Genomic DNA, 20,274 nt, shown 5'->3' on the forward strand with positions numbered 1-20,274 from the left:
TGGGTTTTCTCAGCAATAACTACAACGGGTTAGTATATCTTAAATTGAGAATGGAAATGGGGAATGTGTCAAAGAGACAACAACCCGACCAAATAAAAAACAACAGCAGAGGGTCATGTTAACTTATATGTTTATTTTATACTACACTACTCCCTATGTCATTTGTGAAACATTGATAAACATCCATGCAAATTACTTTTTACAAACTAAAAGTAAAGGCTCTGCGAAATTTGCCCGGATGACAATAAAATATAATTTTACATTTTGTATTTGTGTAGTAGTGTCATTTTTACGCCTATTAAATAATAGTAATAATATCTTTATAAAGTTCTATAATTAATTGTATTTATTATAAACGTTAAAATCTTGAATTTTGATAAAGGAATATTATTATTTAAGTTAAAATCTACACTTTACTTTTTTATATTGAGTTCATGAATATTCAAAAGGTTCTTACTTTAAATTACGTATTTGATTGGTCATTGTCATATTACCTGATTATTGTAAGTTAAATTCTTTGTTATATAATTAATATTAAATTGTGCAGTTTTAACTTTAGTTTTGTACCGTACATATAATAAACCACTATATAGTATATTATTTATGATCTAGGGTTACATTCTTGTGTAGTGCATCATAATGAGAAATAAAAGTACGCGTGGCATCAGCTCACTGATTGTCTATTATATTTAATCGTGGTATAGTACACAGTAATAAAGAGCATTGTATATTACTATTACCATATGTTATAATGTGTAATTTAAGATACTTGAATATTAGAACTGTTATTTATAATTGTGATATTGTTATTTCAGAGTTTATTCTTTTACTACTGGTATAATAAATCATCCGAACCCTAAACAGAGTTTGTTATATCTTTATCCAAGAATCGACCCTGTTACATTTGTATGTCAAAAGCAGCTATAGCTTACGTATCTTCATTTAAAGAATTTGTTCTTTGTTTAAAAGCATTTGAACATATTACTTGATACACAAGATGATAATGCATCATTTATGTAAAATTTTGATTCATTATATTTCAGTATGTCGAGCATCAGGACTGCCATGTTGGAATGTAACGAATTTTAGTTCGGCCCACGACTCAGATGAAAGTGTAGCTATTGATGAAGAATATGAAAAAGATAAAAAGACAGGAAAACCTAAAAGACTTAAAACTGGAGATTCAGTATGGTTAGTTTCTTTGGCTTAGACAAACTGATACAATAGTAACGTTATATATATATAAATTTGCTTACAACAGAAGAAAACATGGAATCTTGAAGGGAAAAAGCGGAGGACAAAAATAAATCAATTATGACCTACGTAAAAAGTTTAATTCATATGTATTGAAATGTTTTATTAATTTTGTCTAATCATATCTAGTCCAGTCTTTTCGCTTAAATTAACCGAACAAAGCGTTTGAAGCATTGTAATTGTCTCAGACTCTAATATTGTTATGATGCAGTTATTAATGAAAATATCCCACCTAAATAGATAACCTTCTTAACTATGCAGTGGTTAAGAAAACACTCTGGATTAACCGGTGTTATTCCAGTCAACAGTCCGTTAACCGTCACTCAAACATTAAATTTGGTGATAATGAAGTATAACAGTATTTTTGATTGCACACATAATGCTTCTTTTCAGGAATTTCCATATATGGAATGAGTGTTGGTTGGATGACCAGGAATGATCTTGGGAACGGCTATGATGGTTGGCAAGTCATTGATGCAACACCACAAGAAGTTAGTGGAGGTAATGTTTGTATATTCACTGTTAATTTGATTGTATACATTTGTACAATGGCGGTTACCAGAAATTGAAATTAGAAAAAAAGAATAATTCCAGATTTTTATGTATTTATCATAAGAATTCGAACAGATTATCGTAACAATAATTTGAGATGGAATCCGTGTAGATTTAAATGTGCGTATTGTTATGCGTTTACTTTTCTACATTGGCTAGAGGTATAGGGGGAGTGTTGAGATCTCATAAACATGTTTAACCCCGCCGCATTTTTGCGCCTGTCCCAAATCAAGAGCATCTGGCCTTTGTTAGCCTTGTATTATTTTTAACTTCAGTTTCTTGTGTATAATTTGGAGTTTAGTATGGCGTTCATTATTACTGAACTAGTATATATATATTTACATAGTCAACAGTCCGTTAACCGTCACTCAAACATTATATTTGGTGATAATGAAGTATAACAGTATTTTTGATTGCACACATAATGCTTCTTTTCAGGAATTTCAATATATGGAATGAGTGTTGGTTGGATGACCTTGAATAATCTTGGGAACGGCTATGATGGTTGGCAAGTCATTGATGCAACACCACAAGAAGTTAGTGGAGGTAATGTTTGTATATTCACTGTTAATTTGATTGTATACATTTGTACAATGGCGGTTACCAGAAATTGAAATTAGAAAAAAAGAATAATTCCAGATTTTTATGTATTTATCATAAGAATTCGAACAGATTATCGTAACAATAATTTGAGATGGAATCCGTGTAGATTTAAATGTGCGTATTGTTATGCGTTTACTTTTCTACATTGGCTAGAGGTATAGGGGGAGTGTTGAGATCTCATAAACATGTTTAACCCCGCCGCATTTTTGCGCCTGTCCCAAATCAAGAGCATCTGGCCTTTGTTAGCCTTGTATTATTTTTAACTTCAGTTTCTTGTGTATAATTTGGAGTTAAGTATGGCGTTCATTATCACTGAACTAGTATACATATATTTATTTAGGGTCCAGCTGAAGGACGTCTCCGGGTGCGAAAATTTCTCGCTGCATTGAAGACCTATTGGTTACCTTCTGCTGTTGTCTGTTATATTTGTCTCTTTGACACATTCCCCATTTTCATTCTCAATTTTAAGACTACCAACATGTTGAACATTTTGTTTTTTCTTTGGAATTTCAAGGTTTTACTTTAATGCAGAGTTGTCGTTCTTTAATACAGAGTTGTCGTTTTCCAACAGGTGTTTACAGATGTGGACCTGCTCCAGTTACTGCAATAAAGCGAGGAGAACTTGACAGAATGCAGTATGACCTACCATTTGTATTTGCTGAAGTAAACGCTGATGTTATTAAATGGGTTAAACTTTCATCATCGAAATGGGAAAAACTTGATGTAGACACATCTAGGTAGATACATATCTATATATCTGTTTTGCTTGCTTAAATTGTTTTACATATTAATTGAGGTTAAACTGGCAGTCTTCAAAAATACAGTAGCAATTTATTGGGAAAATTTCCTGAGTTTGCCTTTTTGCATCTAGTTTTAAAAACTTGTGAGTGTTTATATCATTTTGAACAAATAAAGGTTTTGATATATCCCAGTGCCCTTTTGATTTCAGAGTTGGTAAAAATATACGAAAGTACGAAAGAGCCAGATGGTAAACCATACGATAAAAATCAGTCACTGTTCCCATGGAATTGGGGTAAAGATGATGGACGTCCTGATATTACACATGAATATAAATACAAAGAAGGTACGTTTATAATGTATTTGGTGTATGTCAAATACAAGTCAAAACAGCAAATTATAAGTATATTGCAAGACAGGGAATACAAAACCATATGTACCAATCACTTTCCATGACGACCGCCAATATGGGCATAACAGAATATATTTGTAGTTGTCTAAGTGGAGATCTTCGGAGTTTTTAAAAATGCATTTTTTGTTAAAACGACAGACATCGTTTCTTTCAAACATTTTGCCAGCTGATACATAATTTGTTTTAGAATTTGAAAGTTTTTTTCAAAACTTACTGCCTTTTTTTGCAATCTATTTTATTCATGTTTAGGATTTTGTGTGATTCAATTGCTTCATCATCATTTCGAATGATGCAACAAATTCCAAAGTAATATATTAGTATTCGAAGTATGAATTTATCATTGAAGCAATAATTCATTTTTCTTGTTATTTACTTTTTGAAGTTGGTGTACATTTCTTATACTGATACTATGTTTTATTTTACGATTTGACTCTTTGGGATGTTGTTAAATGCTCAATGAAAAATATACTTGTCTCTTTGGCAATCACACCACATTCCCTAATTGTACATTGCAGTGTATATTAGACAATGCAGATGTCTACATCGAATTAGCTAGAGTTGTTCACCCATTTTGTTTTACACAATGATTCTGCTCACAAAAGAATGTCTTCAAACATCTATTTTTTTACCTTATGATGACAAAAAATGGAATTCAAGAAAAAAACTTGTATTTTACTTGGCCAGTATGGTTTTAAATAGTATTCAACGTTGCAAATTTCTATAAATAATTATGTAAAAGTTTACTTTGTTCAGGTACCAGGCATATAATTTAATACGCCAGACACGCATTTCGTCTAAACATGACTCAATAGTGGATCTCAGTTCAAAATAGCTAGAAAGCCAAACAAGCACAAAATTGAAGAGCATTGATCACCCAAAATTACAGAAAGTTGTGCCAAATACGGCTAAAGTTACCTATGCCTGGGATAAGAAATTCATAAGTATTTCGAATAATTCATACTCTTGCAAACAGTAAGACTTTTGTGAGTTAAATGATTGTGTAATGGGGGACAACTCTAGCTAATTCGTTGAGTCTAATATACAATGCAATGTAAAATAAGTAAATGTGATATGATTGCCAATGAGACAAGTACCCAACAAATATTACAGTTCTTCTATAGAAATTTCCGTATTACTTTGCAAACTGCCGGAGTGAATAGAACGTTTTAACCCCAACAAGTAGGACACCAATAACCTCATCTTTTAAAATAACACATAAAATTTGCAGGATGTGGTGATGGATATTATTGGTAATGACGGTATTTTACTCGGAAGCAACTTTGACATGGAGGTCAAGGTAAAAAACCAATCTAAAGATAATAAAGTACGGACCATCACAGTTCTAGATATAGGCGTAGAACCAAAGCGCTATACTGGTAAAACTGGTGACGAATTTGCTGAAAAGCGGTATAAAGACATCCGATTGAAATATGAAGAAGGTATCAACTTAAGTTTTTTTTTAAATTTCTTCGATGTTGTATATTTTTCATTTAATGCAAAATAAACAAAACCATGAGTCCTCTTTATGCCAAAGATATGAGGAGGCATTTGTGGTTGGGTCAAATAAAATTGTTCCTTATAAATGTACAAACACCATGTTTTTATACACCTTTGTTTAATAGAGTTGAAATAAAAAAAGTCACAAATATTATCAATCCAGTCATTGAATGTACTCCCAGTTATCAATTTAAGAACGGGAGTATGTATCTCTAAATGACTTAATTAAAATAAATAAATACATGCGTGGACTTTCTTTTGCTTTTAGAGGAAACATTTAAGTTTACACTAAAACCGGATGACTACCTGGACTATCTCACAGAGCAGTACATGATGAATATAACTGCTACCGCTCAAGTCAAAGAGACTGGCAAAGTACATACTAGAGAAGAAGATTACAGACTCAGAAGGCCAGATATAGAAGTTGAGGTATTGCAATAATAGACCAAGTAATTATTGATAAAAATAGATATTAGGATGCATGCAAGAAAAGTCTTGCACATCATAGGAATGCAAAAAATACACAAATGCTTTTTATATCATTTGCAATCTTCATATATGTAAAATGAAAACATTGTTACATGTTTGTAGAAGTATTATTACGATGGAGCTTTGACGTTTTCTAGTTAAAGTTTCAAGGTCACCCAACTTTTAATAATTGGGTACCAGAAAAGAGTTTTATTATACTATGAAGATAAAGTAGAAGAGCAAAAGTACCGAATTCCAAAATTAAACCTGGTTTTATATATAGCTAGCTAAACCTCTCACTTGCATGACAGTCTAATTATTTAGAATGTATATGCTATCGCTTAAATCATGTATTTTATCAATATGAAACCATCTAATATATTTTAGGCTCCAAAATATGGAAAAACATATAAACCGTTTGAAATAAACGTATCTCTGAAAAATCCGTTATCTAAACCAATGACTAAATGTGTTGTTCATGTGGAAGCTAACGGTATAGTGAACGTAGAGGAAAAAATCAGGTAAGACTGTGCATAGTGTTAGTCCGTTAATATGTTCGTTCCTAAATAGGTTCTTACCAATTTGATGAATACCGACAAACCTTCAAGAAAATAATTTAAAGGAGACAATTCCTTTTTAAGGATGATCCTTCTGAGATAAAGTTCAATCGTCAAAAGTGACAAAAGTACAAATTGCACCAAAATTTGAGTTCATGTAATTTTATGATGTGAAAATATGTCACCTTTAGTTACACAAAGTCAAAGAAATGTTTCAGTAACACACTTAGGTTTGAATAACTGTCTGGACATGTTGAACACACATAGATTTTTAGATGAATGGTTGGTATCAAAAGCTTTATGTGATATTCTGGCTTGGTAAGTACTCAAACAAATATATATATGAGTATTGAATATCAAGCTATGCATTAGCTTAATCATACATGTGTCGTCTTATGTTTCAACAAATACGACAAGTTTTAATAGTGTCAAACCACGAGGGTATATTTTCATGACAAGACCTTTTCAGTGCAAAGAAGGGTCTCCCTGTGAGTAATGCCCGACACCTCTCATATTAAGTTTGTAATTTGTCACAAAAATGTTCGAATACCTATTACGTTATCCTAATTGCCTCGAAAAAAACTTACACGCCCCTGTATATTATTAATTGTTAAATAGGTTGAAACACTTCGGTGTTGACACGAATATCAATAATGTGGTCATTTTTATAAATTTCCTGTTTATAAAACTTTGAAGTTTTCGAAAAACTAAGGATTTTTTTTATTCCAGGCATAAATTACCTTAGGCGTATTTGGCACAACTTTTTGAAATTTTTGATCCTCAATGCTCTTCAACTTTGTACTTGTTTGGCGTTATAAATATTTTGATATGAGCGTCACTGATGAGTCTTATATAGACGAAACGCGCGTCTGGTGTACTAAATTATAATCCTGGTACCTTTGATAACTATTGAAAATCGTAATATCGGTATCCCTATCTAACAGATGTTAATCAATCAACTTAACGGAAATATTTTAACAAAAAAAATAATTTTGTTGCTCATAGAACGAGAACAAAATTTAAAATTTATAGTCATACCAAACACTTATCAAAACTGGTATATATCAAAAAGAGAAAGATAAGATATAACACTTAATAAGTAAACATGGAATAACAAAATATCTAAACAAATTGTATCAACAGATCAAATAAACACGAAAGTACGATCTAAGAGTACTCGCAGCTACTGAAATCTAAAACCAATAAATGATAAAAGTTCATGCATTAGAGACTAAAATCTAGTAAATAACACTTAAGAGATTAAGTATTTCAAAGTCATGGACAGTCAACGAAGACATCACTTGTGCAATGCCAAAAGTAAAAGTATCGACGGGCAGTGGGGTAGTTAGAACTTAACCTCTATATAGAAAATGGACGTGGATGTGTATTTATGAAATCCCGTTTGAAAAACAATACACATTAAGTTATGTTTTAATTTTCTGATAACCTAGTTTTTTTAAAGAAAAAAAAACCCAGCTTATTTCTTCTCATAGGAGAAAACAAACGGTAGCTCATAATAGTTGTATTGCTAAAAAATAAGACGTACAATATTTATCAACATCGCCAAATCAACCCACCTGAGTGGTACTTTAATATATGAATTAATGTGATACGTTTGTATCAATAGAATCATTAAATTATTCCATAACATTCATCTGGAAACATTTATAATAAATAAGCAAGATAACAGGACAAATAATCAGCAATTTGATAAGTATTTTACATAGTACTTTGAATTGGAGCATTGTTCTGCCATTGTTGAGATACTTCGGACACAAAACCTTCATCATCAATGCCTTGTGTTGCCTCGTTGTCTGGCTCTGCATTATTTACGGTCTCAACATCCTGTTATAACATAGCAATTAAAGTATAAAAAAAGGAACGTGTGTGTTACAAAATTAAGTAAGCCTTATCATTTGAAAATAAATGTACACTTCAAGCAACTTACAATATGGTACAAACAAATGTCTTGCTATATTTTTTGTCTTGATGGGTTGCTGTTTCATTGGCACCCTCTCCTTGTATTCGTATATTAAGCTAGCATTTCTGAAAGGTCGCAGTGTCATTAAAAAATCGAGAACAACACGTTAAAAAATTTCATGCGTCCCAAGCGCTTTTCTGGATTTACCTTCATCAGGAAGGCTTAAAGCCAAACATTTGAAATCCGAGAGATGTATAAATATTATCCAATATCTTAGAGGTAATATGCACAGAACGATACACTAATGATTTTAGGTAAAAATGTACAATATGAAAGATTATTATAACAGACGTACTGGCCACTTACATGACCAACGAGGAATTACAATCATTAAGCATTTATTCATTTAAGCTGAAAACTGATTGATATCATTTTGCATGCCTTCAAATTTGGATCTATTTCAAAAAAAGATAAAATTATAGAATGCATGTGGAATAGTTTTATAAAAATGAAGATATAATTATAATCAGTGGTTCTTTAAAATGTGTTCTTGATCTTTGACAGAATATGATATATGCTAGGAATACGTGTAGCTCATGCAATAGAAACCAATTTTGAATTTTGATAAATATATTACCTTAACACCAATTGTTTTTAACATTCGTAAATGTTTGACTTTTTGAATTATCTTGAACAAGAAAATTGAAGTCAGAACAGCGCCACCAACAGATACAACTGCTATCGTAGCTAATCCTGAAAAATAATTGTTTTATATCATTGCATATACTGTATAAAGTTCATATAATGAGCTTTGCTTTAAAACTATAAGGATTGACTAAGCATTGCGTTACGAACTTAACACCGTGAAAGATGTAGTAAACAGTTTAAAGGATTTTACACACTCCATATACAATGTAATGTTCAATCTTATTTTATAGATCTGTAATCTTATTTTCACTACTAATCAATTTCAACTTTATGTGAATTGTATAAATATATATCTCACCAGCTGCTGTGTCTGCAAAACCAACTCCTGAAAAATATACAAAGTGCATCAAAGCAAATATAAAACAAAATCAGAATCAGAGAAAAGAAAAAAAAAAGAAATATTTATGGTCGATCTGTCAAGTTTATTACCGTTAAATGACGATCTCAATTTTTTTTCCCCAGATTTTAAAGTAAATAGGGAGGAACTATTATCATCCTTTTCAATTTGTGAAATGAATACTATCATGTTGTAAACAAAGGCTGTAGAATCAGAAATAAATTTGACAGTAAATTTGAATCTACGTAAGTTTAAATTAACGATAACCGTCTTGAATTCTACTACGTAATTGTTTTTTCCCAGTAAACAAGATTGTTGAAATCTACCTTTTCCCCGATATAAACTTACCTTCGATAGGGAGTTGTTCAGGCTGCTCTGAAAAAGTACAGGTAAGTTAACATATCGAGCAAAATATGATAATGAAAATACATTGTACAATTATGTTGTTATCGTATGATAATTCTTGTATCAAAATAAAATCTGAACTTTTAATGGCCTGAATGTATTCAAATCAAAACTCCTTCGAAATTTACCACTGAGAGATTCGATTTTGAGCTAAATTGTCTTTATCATGTGTATAATAATTATATTTATTTAGATCTAACTGTATTCATTTTAATAGTATCTATGTACTTCAAAAAAAGTATTGTAGATTTGTTAACATGTAACCCTCCTAACGCAAAGTCAATTCATTCATAATGAATAATTATATTATTCCACTGTTTATACATATTGATAGTTTAATAAATATCTGATTGGTTGAGACTATTTCACGTGCCATTGAACAAATCTTCATATTCCATTCTGAGGATCATATTCTCCTCTGAAATGTCGGCATAACATCGTGTGACGTAACACGAGGTTAAGGTTTATGACCCTTCTGTAGGTTGCACTTTGTAAATACAGCTGTTTCTCAAAACACGCCTCTTTTGGGGAGATCTTGAATATTCATAGAAAATTAATTTTGTTAACATAATGGTTCCTAGTTATGCTCTCTGTGTTCCATCTCACAGAGACATAACTTGGGAATGTTACCAGTACATTTACATGTGCATATTGTTTACATTGAGATCTGTGGTAACCTTTCATTCGAGGTAGGGGTAGTTAAGAAAATTAGTGTTATTTTAAACTCTGAGAAGTTCAGGGCATATAAACGTTGAAAATATGCCGCACAGCCCTATGTTTTGACCTTTGAAAAAAATTGAGGTGCAAATGAACTTTCAATTCTAGGATAAGATTTTTTTCAAAACTTCATAGTAAAAGTGGTACAGTTGGAGCCGTAAAATGAGTTCCTATGGGAAATTGCATTGTCAATATTTACAGAAATGCAACCTATATAGGGTGAAAAAGCGGAACATTCAGAATTTAACCAAATTTGCTTTATTTCACAGATTTTAAAGAAATTAACTCAAATATGAAGTTTTATAAATATTTAATGAAGATTGATAGAATCCTGGGCCTTAAATATGATGACTCAGCATAAATTCACAGTTTACAGTATGCATACTTTACTTAAAGTGCTGGATACAAAATCAATTCATAATATTTGCATATTTGTAAGTTAAATTGTTAAGAAGTGCTTAACTTTACTCTTCGCAGTCATTGAAATTCATAGATCCTACCTGAATATTATTTATGGGGTGTATGTGTCCTTTCGATAACCCAAAAGTAAGCCGCAACACCCAAATCTGCTTTTTTTAATCACCACGGCATAATAAATACAAGCTAGAAAAACAAAAATATCTCAACAAAACTTACAATAGTGTGTTCTATCCTGAATATATACTCAATATTCCAAATTGCTAGAAACAGCAGAATGATTTAGGAAATTTGAGGCCCCAGGGGCAAAAAACAGAGAAAATTGCCTACCCCCTGTGTCATAAAACAAATAATTTAAGTTGTAAATGCTATGATTTTATGATTTTAAAGTTCTTGATATAGAAAACAATAACTATGCTTGGAAGTTATGCAAAAATCAGATGTTAGCAATCATCTCTATAACATTTCAAGTGAATTTTTATCTCAGACTGGTATCTGCATACATACAACTATTGCAAATATGGCTTTGTTTGAACACTTCTAGTATATTTATTAGCTAAATTGTGTCAGGTATGTGGTAACAGGTGATATTGTTATGACAAGAATTCTAAATTGACCATTTGAGGCAGAAATGTGAACTTAAATTGACAAATAGGCATACAGTAAGATGTGGACTGGAGACAGAGGCTGGATTGTATACTTTATGTAATCTTGAATGTTGTAATGATTGACTGCTAAACATTACATTGATAGTATTCTAATATGTTTTCAATATGTTATCAAAACAGTTTTAAACAGGTTCTAGGCATTTTTATCAGAAAATATGCAAATAGGGTAAGCTGGCAATAATTAAAGTCTTGTTTTCAAATTCTTTAAAAAATTGAAACAGGGAAGGGGGTATAAAATGTACAGTAAAGAAAAAGTTAGAGTATACGCAGTGATTTCTTTAAGGCTATAATTCTGATAAATGAGTACTGATGTGAGAAAAACTGATTTTGGAGAGTTTTCTATTTGAATAAATGTTTGTATAGGTTGCACTTTGTAAATACAGCTGTTTCTCAAAACACGCCTCTTTTGGGGAGATCTTGAATATTCATAGAAAATTAATTTTGTTTACATACTGGTTCCCAGTTATGCTCTCTGTGTTCCATCTCACAGAGACATAACTTGGGAATGTTACCAGTACATTTACATGTGCATATTGTTTACATTGAGATCTGTGGTAACCTTTCATTCGAGGAAGGGGTTGTTAAGAAAATTAGTGTTAATTTAAACTCTGAGAAGTTCAGGGTATATAAACGTTGAAAATATGCCGCACAGCCCTATTTTTTGACCTTTGAAAAAAATTGAGGTGCAAATGAACTTTCAATTCTAGGATAAGATTATTTTCAAAACTTCATAGTAAAAGTGGTACAGTTTGAGCCGTAAAAGGCGTTCCTATGGGAAATTGCATTGTCAATATTTACAGAAATGCAACCTGTTGCCATTTTTGTATGAACTTTTCAAACTTTAATTGTATCAAAACTACAGATATAATGAATGATAGAGATAGGCCATTTTGTACATATTCCAAGGGGAAACTTGATGGAAAGCATTATTTTTTACTGTTTCATTGCATTTAATAGAAAAAGAGGACTTGTGGCAAATAGATCAAGATTTTTATAGAAAATCCACAGCCTTTATCCTTGTACGCTCATATTTGGCATTTTGATGACTGGTAGATATAGGATTATTGCATGCAGCGCTAGCATTGATTTCCTTATATATATAAATGTAGTTATTGGTTAAAACAAATATAAATATGGCCAAAATCATGTACATCTTTTAGGGTGCGCTCGACTTTAGTGACTCAGCACGAGGTGTTTTGGAATTTACAGGTTGCTTAGAACTTTTTGTAAAAAATAAACACTAGCACATCATAGAAAATCAAGTGAGCAATTTATGTTTCAAATTTTATAACAAAAATCTCTGTATTAAAGGCTGTGGATTTTCTATAAAAATCTTGATTTATTTGCCACAAAGTCCTCTTTTTCTATCAAATGCAATGAAACAGTTAAAAATAATGCTTTGCATCAAGTTTCCCCTTGGAATATGTACAAAATGGCCTATCTCTATTATTCTGTAGTTTTTATACAATTGAGGTTTGAAAAGTTCGTACAAAAATGGCTACAGAAGGGGTCATAAACCTTAATGTATATAACGTTTTAAACTTCTTTTTCTTCTTAAAATAGCAATAGTAATAATCATTATCATATTAAATTCATGTCAGACGATAAAACAAAAAGACTTATAATAATTAAATTTTGATCCGTACTGTTTATCAATGAGTATGTCGTGTTTAGTTTAACTTATAAAAACAAGCGGATAACAAAACAAAATAATATTTAATGTATTGATAGTAAACAAAGCAAAGGCAGTGGAATAAAACATTCATTTCCATTTGGAAGATATGAAGATTTGCTCAGAGCCCTCGTGAAAATGAATATTCTTGGGTGAACAAATCTTCATATCTCCCCCAGGCACTGGAAATAAATGTATATCATTCACCTGGATTTCGAATGTCTATTGTAACTGTTTGGTTGAATTGTTCCTCTGTACCGTTTATAATGGTTTCGACAATGCAGATGTAGTTACCACTGTTTTCTATTTCTACACTAGATATTCTGTATAAACTATCGTTTCCTATAGTTGTATTTAGATCTGTGTCTTTGTACCATGTATAATTTGGCAAGTTACAACCCTGAGCGAAGCAGGTTAATTCTATAAAAGGCGTTGTAGGGTCGTAATAGTTTATGTCTGGTTCCTTCGTTATTTCAGTGTATTCGTATGGATCTAAAATAAAAATTGTATTTCTTTATTTGAGGTTTATCAAAAAATATAATATTGAAAGCCTATATAAATGATGTGAAATATTTTACTCATGTTACTGAAATATAGATTAGCTAAGGATACAGCTGAAAAAAAAATGAAAAAAGCAATTTCTAAAACCACGCCTCTCTTTAGTGATACTGTTGATTCATCATTATTCGTTGGATACCAATTTTCGTGGATTTCCTGGGTACAGGTAAACCACAAAATTAAATGTTCAAAGAATGACAAATTTTCTATAGGCTTGTATGCAGACCTCGACAAAACAAAGAAATTAAATATCCACAAACATACACGTTTTCCGTTATCCACGAAAATTGGTATCCACGAAAATAAATGAATCCACAGTATTCATATATAATATTTTTTTTTATCGATTGGTTCCAATCACCACGTGTCATAAAAAAGGGACACACATATTGGATTAGAATCGTTGAAAACACCCCGTGAAAGAACTTTTTATGGGAAATTGCAATGTCTATATTCCTCCTCAGTCAGAACAACCTTCTAACATTACCGAACTGAAAAAAGAAATAACACGACGGGTGCCGTATACGGTGCAGGAAATGCTTACCCTTCCAGAGCACCTGATTTTACTCACGGTTTTTAGTGGAGTTCTTGGTGTTTCTTATTTATTATTTATAACTGTTGATTTAAATGTCCTTTGATTCTGTGAGTCTTTGTTTACTCCTTGGTTCGAATTGTAACACAGCACGTTTTTGATAATTAATTACTTGTATACAAGGGATACATTTAAAGTAAGCTTAATTGTTAATGTCTTTTTTTCTAATGAAAAAGAAAAAGTAAATACTTTTTTGAATAATTATTACCGTATACAAATATCTCAGGAATCGTTTGTTGATGCATTTCAGATGTTGCTAGATCATGGATAACCTCGCATCTGAAAATGACATTGTTATCTTGTTTTTGAACTTTAATCGTCAATATGCTTATTCTGTTTGTATTACATTCTCCTTGTGTGTCTACATGAGAAGTGTCATTGTAAATAGTTATATATCCATTGCTGATTTTGGTCCATTTAAAATAGCCAGGCGGTGCTCCAATGTTACCAGTACAAGAGAAGTTGACATTCATTCCTGGACATACTTTAAAATCTGGCGTCCGTATTGGAATTGTATCTGGTTTGTTAGGTGTGCCTAGAACAGTGCAATACAGTTTGAACAGTGCATAAATAAAATCAACCTCCATAAAAGTTTTGTTATTAAAAAATACATATGTCCAATTGTAAACCAAGAACTTCGTCGTTTGTTATCAAAATTAAAAAGTACAGAAAATATGTAGGATGCCATAAATATTTGAAAGCTGCATAAGAAAATCGTTAGACATACAGCGGAAATTATATTTAGTATTATGTATGTTAAACACTAGTTTTTGTGATACGATTAATTTTAGTGGCTCTTGAATCAAAACATATGGAAAGAAAAGTCAATTAGAATGCAGTCCTGGAAAAAAATCAAACCAAACCTGGTTATATGCATGGTAGTAGAAATAGGTTTGCTGTGCGAATGATTCGAACATTTTATGAGCAGCACTTTAAAAGCAATCACCACAGCGCAGCTGTAATAATAGTTTATGCAATCGGTTTCCGTTGTGTTGCTACGGGGTGTTAAATTTAAGTTAAACTGGTATTTCGTGATGTCATAAATTAGGAAACGGCATGTAAGAAATACCTGTAATTATACACCTTTATTTGAGACTGGTATTCACAGCAGTCATTCGAAAACGATTGTGTCCGTCAACGTTCAAAGGGTTGTTGCTTAATGTGTACCGCTGTTTGTCTTTTCATTGTTTTTCGTTTTAGCCATGGCTTTTTCAGTTTTTTATCGACTTACGATTTTGATTATCTCTTTGACATTTTTCTTTCTTTTTTCTTGATTCAGTAGATTCCTTGCGAGGAGGAACCGTCAATCAAGGCAATGCTTGTTAGAAATGCTAACACTTAAATGAATACTATATCGACTTAGATATATACTCCATATGCAGGTCCTAATAGAGATTCCAATACAATGACATTACTCGACATAACCAACCTATCTGACCGTATATCGTCCTGTTGTATTGAAGCATGACGGAGGGGAGCATAGTCCATGCATTTCATGTTTGTTGAATACATATTATTTGATACTATTGAACAATTAGTACAAACTAATTTCATAAATTCTCTACATATTTTGTTTTTAAATTGATTATGATTTCATTGACAACAACCTTTAAAGGGAATAAATAATTCAGTTACCGATGATTCAATGCATCTATTATTACTTCGGCATTTCAGTTGACCCATATAATTATCTTTCAAACAAAGAATTCTTAAAACAACTAAATAAAAATAAAGTTTGATAAATAAAAATAATAGAATCTGAAGCGAGATCATAATCCCATTTTGATTTAAAAGTTATTAGTTGAAAACAAGAATTTAAACACACCCAAATGTAAAAGAAGTACACTTCATGCTTATCCTTTTTTTCATAGTATACTTCTATAAATTATTTCAAGATACTTCTGTCAAAGGTATACGCTCAGATCACTGATGCATCTGTCTGTAGAATTGTATCAAAAGGAATTTGATGAAGACATATCTTCCAGAAAAAAAATAAGACCGCACTTAACTAAATCAGAAATATTTCCAGGTTCAATCCAACTTTAAAAAAAAAAAATTGAAAATGCCTATACCAAGTCCGGAATATGACAGTTATTGTCCATTCGCTTTGAGTGTTTTGTCATTTTATTTTGCCATTTGGACGAATAAAAGAAAACTTTGACATGTTATTAAGATGACCATTATGAATTTGTGAAATTGATACGAAATATTTATCAATAAGGTATTGGTACCTTCCGATAAACGTATTGGTACCTTCCGATATACAACTTTACAATTGACATGTGATAAATAGTTAACAAAAATCATACCTTTTACTTCAATTGAATGTGAGTTCGATGCTAATTCTGAATGAGGATTCCTCGACTCTACGTCACACCTATATGCAGTATTGTCTTGACATGTTATCAAATTGTATTCAACCACTGTACGATTTTCTGACAATAACAAATTCTTAAGTGTAACTCTTCCTTCCAAATAATTGCCATTAGGGCTCATGATAACTGAATCATTTTCCTTAATAAAGAAACGAATTACATTCTTAAAGTCATCCCCTAATCTGGAAAGAAATGTGATGCGTTCAATAATTTCATCCTCTTCTGTTTTAACAATACACGACAGACTGACGCCATTTGATCCCAAGACAGGATTGCCAGATTGCTGCAATTCGACCGTTAACAACGTTGATTCTGTAAAATGTAAAAACGTATATTTATGAAAAAACACCGTTGTACTTTAAGTAATATGAAACGAGTTTCTGGTAATTTTTACGTTATCGAAATTATTGAACCAAAATATTCGTATATACTTAACTAAGTCTTACATGCATTATTTTATTTTTAAAGATAACACAACGTATTATCGACAATTAATATATCATTCAGTGGTTGCTGGACTTTTGAGTATGTTGTCGAAGTCTTTCAGATCGAACCATTGATGATTGATAACCAATAAGCACATGTAAAGCGGAGCCGATAAGTAAATTGAAAGAGCCAGGATATTTGTTTATTTTTATATTTTCAAAGTGTTCCTATTTGCAAATTACACTTTTTTTTAATTTGAAGAAGCTGTTATTTCTATTTTCCTCGTATTTTCACATTCTTTCATCACGGTTTTCCCCTCGAACTAGTTTATAAAATATGTTAAATCAAAAGTGATGTTAAATCAAAAGTAATGACTATGTAGCTGTGAGTCGTACCCAGTTAACACTTATAACATGATAAATAACTACCTTTTAAAAGTCCAAGAAGAACTATAACCACGATCATCATTTTTAAGATTAGCGAACACTGTGACAATCAAATTCATATGATGATCATTTATATGGTATAACATAGTAAAATATTAACCGCCCATTACGAGATGACAACTCTTATTGACATTTGTTTTATGGTTATGAAATATGATTTAATAACTGCATTTCATATTGAATTTAAACACTACAAACCATTAAAGTCTGAAATGGCCTATATATGTACTCGACTGTACTGATTTTTACTCGACCAGTCTGAATTGGTCTGACTTTTACTTGACATTACTCGACCCCAGTCTGAACCATACTTGACTGTACTAAATCGTACTTGACCCTTATCTTTGCCGTTGAAAATGGTCTGAACTATTACTTGACCAGTCTGAAACAGTCTTAACCCATTCTCGACATGTACTCGACCTATTTTTCCAGTCTAAACCATACTTAACCAAAGGTCTGAACAATACTCGACCAGTCTGAACCATACTAGACCAAAAAAACTCTACTTTTTTAACTGTTAAAAATAAATTTCTTTTTAACTGACATATATAACAACAGCCAACAAAATTTATAAAAATTTTAACCTTATAAAAGAAATATATCTCTGATTATATTTAGGATAAAAAAAAATATATTATACATAACTTATATCAAAAAGGGATTTAATTAAATAAATAAATAAAATTGTTTTTCTGATTAGTGGTAAAATATAAAGTATAACCTCTGCTTGGGGCAAACTCATAAATAAGATCACACCTGGTCAGAGGTATTAAATTCGAAATAACATTGATTCAAAATTGCAACATCCTGTTTAAATTAAATAACAAGGTCTATCGAATATATACATGTATGTACTAGATAAGTAATACACGAATTTAAGAAAATAGGGCTTTCTTTTTACCTGTAAAACACACATGTACTGAGGTAATTAGAACATATTAAAGTGCTTTATGTATGCCATGTAAATTTGACTAAAAAAAAAATACTTAAATTAATTGAAATTTGTTTTTACTGTTACTTAATAGGTTATCAAGGATTGCTATAGAAATTCTATTATCATGATTATATTAAATTCTTGGTTTAATAAAACAAAACAATTAAGCGCTCATTTTTTTTTAAATTTATTAACTTGTTTTATATACTATTTTATATATATCTTAATAAAAAAAAACATTCACTGCATTATTAACACCATAAATCTATACTAGGCTTAAGTTAATGGTGGAAATAGTCCAGTTACCATTAAATACTTCCGAAATATCAATAAAATTTTGATTAATATTGAAAATATTAGTCACAATTCATTTCTTTTTAGATTATTTGATCAGCTTGTTTTATTTATATTTTAATAGTTGATATATATTATCATGTAAGTGTTGACTAATATTGAGTTGAAGTTATTTTATGATTGATTATTGTGAAATTTTAATTTCAATACTGTAATGAATACATTTTTAATTTCAAGTTGTTGTTCAAATTTCATTTTTATTTAAAAAATTCCTAAATTGATAAAATTCAGTTGATAGATACAAAGAATAGGTCTAGGTTGGTGAAGACTTGGTCGAGTATGGTTCAGACTAGGTCGAGTATGGTTCAGACTAGGTCGAGTACGGTTCAGACTAGGTCGAGTACGGTTCAGACTAGGTCGACTACGGTTCAGACTCGTATAAAATGGTTAAGTACTTGTCAAGTACAAATTCAGACTGTTAAGTATGGTTCAGACTACAGTCGAGTATTATCAAGTAAATCTTAGACGAATTCAGACTGGTCGAGTAAAAATCAGTACAGTCGAGTACAGATATAGGCCATTTCAGACTTTTAATGGTTTGTAGTGAAAGGTATTCGATGTAGAATTTGCATATTTTTTGGAATTTTATGTAATTTAAGTATATACTCCAACATAACGTTTAATGGTAAAACATATGTGGTCAAATACTATTGAGATGGATTGATACACATTTGCACCTTTCGTGTCATCTTGGTATCATCACGTAAATTGGCTAGATAGTCTTAAGAAAGCTTTTTAGACGAGAAAACGCAGCAAACAATCAAAATAATAATACATTAGGATCACATCAAATAATTATTCGAACTCATAGACATAGTGTACACATTCGCATTTTCTCTCTCAATTACATATGTAGTGTCTTTGTTGTAGAAAATAAATCAAAGAATACGCTCTTTTGATTTTCTTAAAACGTGATAGACGACAAATACTCCAAAATTCATATACATAATATACTGTCACACTCAGATTGTCCGATGTCTTCTAATACTATCAATTATTATCAATTATTGATTGAGTTGAATAATAGTTAATCGTGGAAAGGGATATCCTAATATTGTGATAATAACCAATTCTACTAAGACCTATCACCCTACAACTTATGTGTCCAATGCCTCCATTAGTTTGACTACTCAAATCGTCCAATGTGTTTCGACAATATACCGGTATATGTTTCTTCAGTAATGTCCGATGTCAAAATATTTTACAATTTTTAAATGTTATATAACCGTTTAAAACACAGCGTTAAGAACGTTAATATCATAAAACATTTGTCACAGTCAAAAACAGACAAAAAATAACAGAACATTATGTAACCTTCTATGAGGAATATCGCAACGATGCCAGGCTTCTGAATTATTAAGAGCGCCATGTGTGTCATCTATATTAGACCCACCAGTACCGCTTCAATCATAAACAAGGTGTTGAAGAGCATTGTAAGCTAACATTTTGAATCTTTGTGCCAAATACAGCTAAGGCAAAATATGCTTATCAGTTAACATCATACTGACGCGTAATAATTTGACATTTTGCAAACGTAACGTTTATTCGATTCAAAACTAATGAAAGTATTATAAATACCCATAAATTTGATTTGATAACTATTCACTTCTACACTTTCTGTTATCTTCCTTGTCTCAATGTAAATTACACTGAACTCCATACA

The 20,274-nt window shown here is 31.1% G+C and overlaps 2 protein-coding genes across 2 annotated transcripts; one reads left to right on the plus strand and one right to left on the minus strand.

Moving 5' to 3' along the window:
* The first annotated feature begins 4,796 nt into the window (after nt 1-4,796).
* Nucleotides 4,797-6,049, plus strand: LOC139525176 (hemocyte protein-glutamine gamma-glutamyltransferase-like). Its single transcript, XM_071320365.1, has 3 exons — nt 4,797-4,998; nt 5,325-5,485; nt 5,912-6,049. The coding sequence occupies exons 1-3, from the start codon at nt 4,797-4,799 to the stop codon at nt 6,047-6,049; spliced, it is 501 nt and encodes a 166-aa protein (XP_071176466.1).
* Nucleotides 6,050-7,800: 1,751 nt separating this feature from the next.
* Nucleotides 7,801-16,572, minus strand: LOC139525177 (cell adhesion molecule CEACAM1-like). The gene is made up of 7 exons (XM_071320366.1): nt 16,386-16,572; nt 14,423-14,611; nt 13,134-13,418; nt 9,396-9,422; nt 9,009-9,035; nt 8,640-8,755; nt 7,801-7,926 (listed from the first exon to the last, which is right to left on the minus strand). The coding sequence occupies exons 1-7, from the start codon at nt 16,570-16,572 to the stop codon at nt 7,801-7,803; spliced, it is 957 nt and encodes a 318-aa protein (XP_071176467.1).
* Nucleotides 16,573-20,274: the final 3,702 nt, after the last annotated feature.

The sequence above is a fragment of the Mytilus edulis genome, chromosome 5, assembly GCF_963676685.1.
Source record: "Mytilus edulis chromosome 5, xbMytEdul2.2, whole genome shotgun sequence".
Taxonomy (NCBI): Eukaryota; Metazoa; Mollusca; class Bivalvia; order Mytilida; family Mytilidae; genus Mytilus; species Mytilus edulis.